General features: G+C 34.0%; 1 protein-coding gene across 3 annotated transcripts in view; it reads right to left on the bottom strand.

Annotated features, from left to right (window-relative positions):
• Positions 1-56: 56 nt before the first annotated feature.
• Positions 57-1,444, bottom strand: part of LOC107734608 (protein phosphatase 1 regulatory inhibitor subunit 16B-like) — a 42,368-nt gene continuing 40,980 nt past the window's right edge. For all 3 annotated transcript variants that reach the window (XM_016546605.1, XM_016546606.1, XM_016546607.1), the window contains exon 8: positions 57-391. In XM_016546605.1, the coding sequence (XP_016402091.1) occupies positions 260-391 (132 nt within the window). In that variant the 3' untranslated portion in view covers positions 57-259. The remainder of the gene's footprint in view (positions 392-1,444) is intronic.

Genomic DNA, 1,444 nt, shown 5'->3' with positions numbered 1-1,444 from the left:
ACACACACACACACACACACACACACACACACACACACACGATTAATGCTCCCGTTTACTGAGATTTATTCATGAATTTGTCCTATAAAAAAAAAAAGGAATGGGCGCTATGAATCATGGGATATTGTCAGCCCAGTCTGCTGTGTATGAGGAACAGATCTCATGTCTGATTCTGCCGGATGGGTGTTTCACTGCCGTTCTCCTGATCTGAGTCTGTGTTTTATCTACTCAAACCAATGCGTCCGTGCATACACTGATCTCAGTCTGTCATGAACAGAGTCTCGTCAGGCTCTTTCTGTGATGATGGGTTTGTACCTATAGGCGTCTCCTCCAAGTACGTCTTGGCGTTTAGATCGGCACCATGAGAGACCAGAAGCTCGGCCACATGCACCTGTGGGAGGAGATTCATTCGTTTTTATCATTCATTAGCATTATTAGTAGAGAATTATGAGTTATGATGAGTCTATCATCACCACATCACTTACACTGAGTCTGGCTTTTGATATTTATCTGTGGATGCCAAGATTATTATTGTGACTAAAATATATTCTAGTTAATTGAAATATAGCTTAAATAAAATATAAACATTAGATGAAAAATTTGAAGTGCTGCCTTGGCAACTAACTGTTGAAGCACTAAAATTACTAACTGTAAATAATATTTTAAACTTAAATAGTGATATAAAAAACAAAAATGAAGCAAAGGCACATAACATTTCTAATCTAACATTAAAATGAAATCTGAAAATATAAAAACATTAAGCATGATTGTATGTATATAATACTTTAATAGCTGGTGGATGCTCATTACTGATGAATTATTACATTTTTATGATCTCTTTATAGTCTCATTTGTAAGTGGCTTTGGATAAAAGCATCTGTAATAAATGCGCTGCTCGTTCAAGCTGCGGTGATGTATAGTACAGTAGCATTAACCTGATGGATTACAGTAAACATTTAACTCTTTAAGAGCAAAGTTAAAGTTAAAGACACTTCTTCTGTCTGTAGCAGATTTCAAAATTAATATCCATCGTTCATACAGAACATTACGATGTTGTGATGCCTCACTTCACTTACGACATAACTACTGATTTCAGTTTTAATTTAGTTTTATATTAAATGCATCAAATATAAAATAATTTATAATTATAATATTTATAAGCCAATTAATGTTTCTCAGGCATAACGTATATAAAATACTGTGTTTGAATGAAGTCTCTTCTGCTCACTAATGCTGTGTGTGTGTGTGTGTGTGTGTGTGTGTGTGTGTGTGCATTTTTAAATAAAAAATACAGTAAAAACATTAATATTGTGAAATATTATTCCAACTTAAGATAATTTTCTATTGCAATAATATTTCACAATATTACTGTGTTTGTGTGTATGTGTGTGTGTGTGTGAGAGTTTGTGTGTGCGTGTGTGTGTGTGTGAGAGTTTGTGTGTGT

Source organism: Sinocyclocheilus rhinocerous, unplaced genomic scaffold, assembly GCF_001515625.1.
Source record: "Sinocyclocheilus rhinocerous isolate Xijiao unplaced genomic scaffold, SAMN03320098_v1.1 scaffold2145, whole genome shotgun sequence".
NCBI lineage: Eukaryota > Metazoa > Chordata > Actinopteri > Cypriniformes > Cyprinidae > Sinocyclocheilus > Sinocyclocheilus rhinocerous.
The sequence above is the reverse complement of the archived record's forward strand: the minus strand, read 5'-3'. Positions and strand labels throughout refer to the sequence as shown.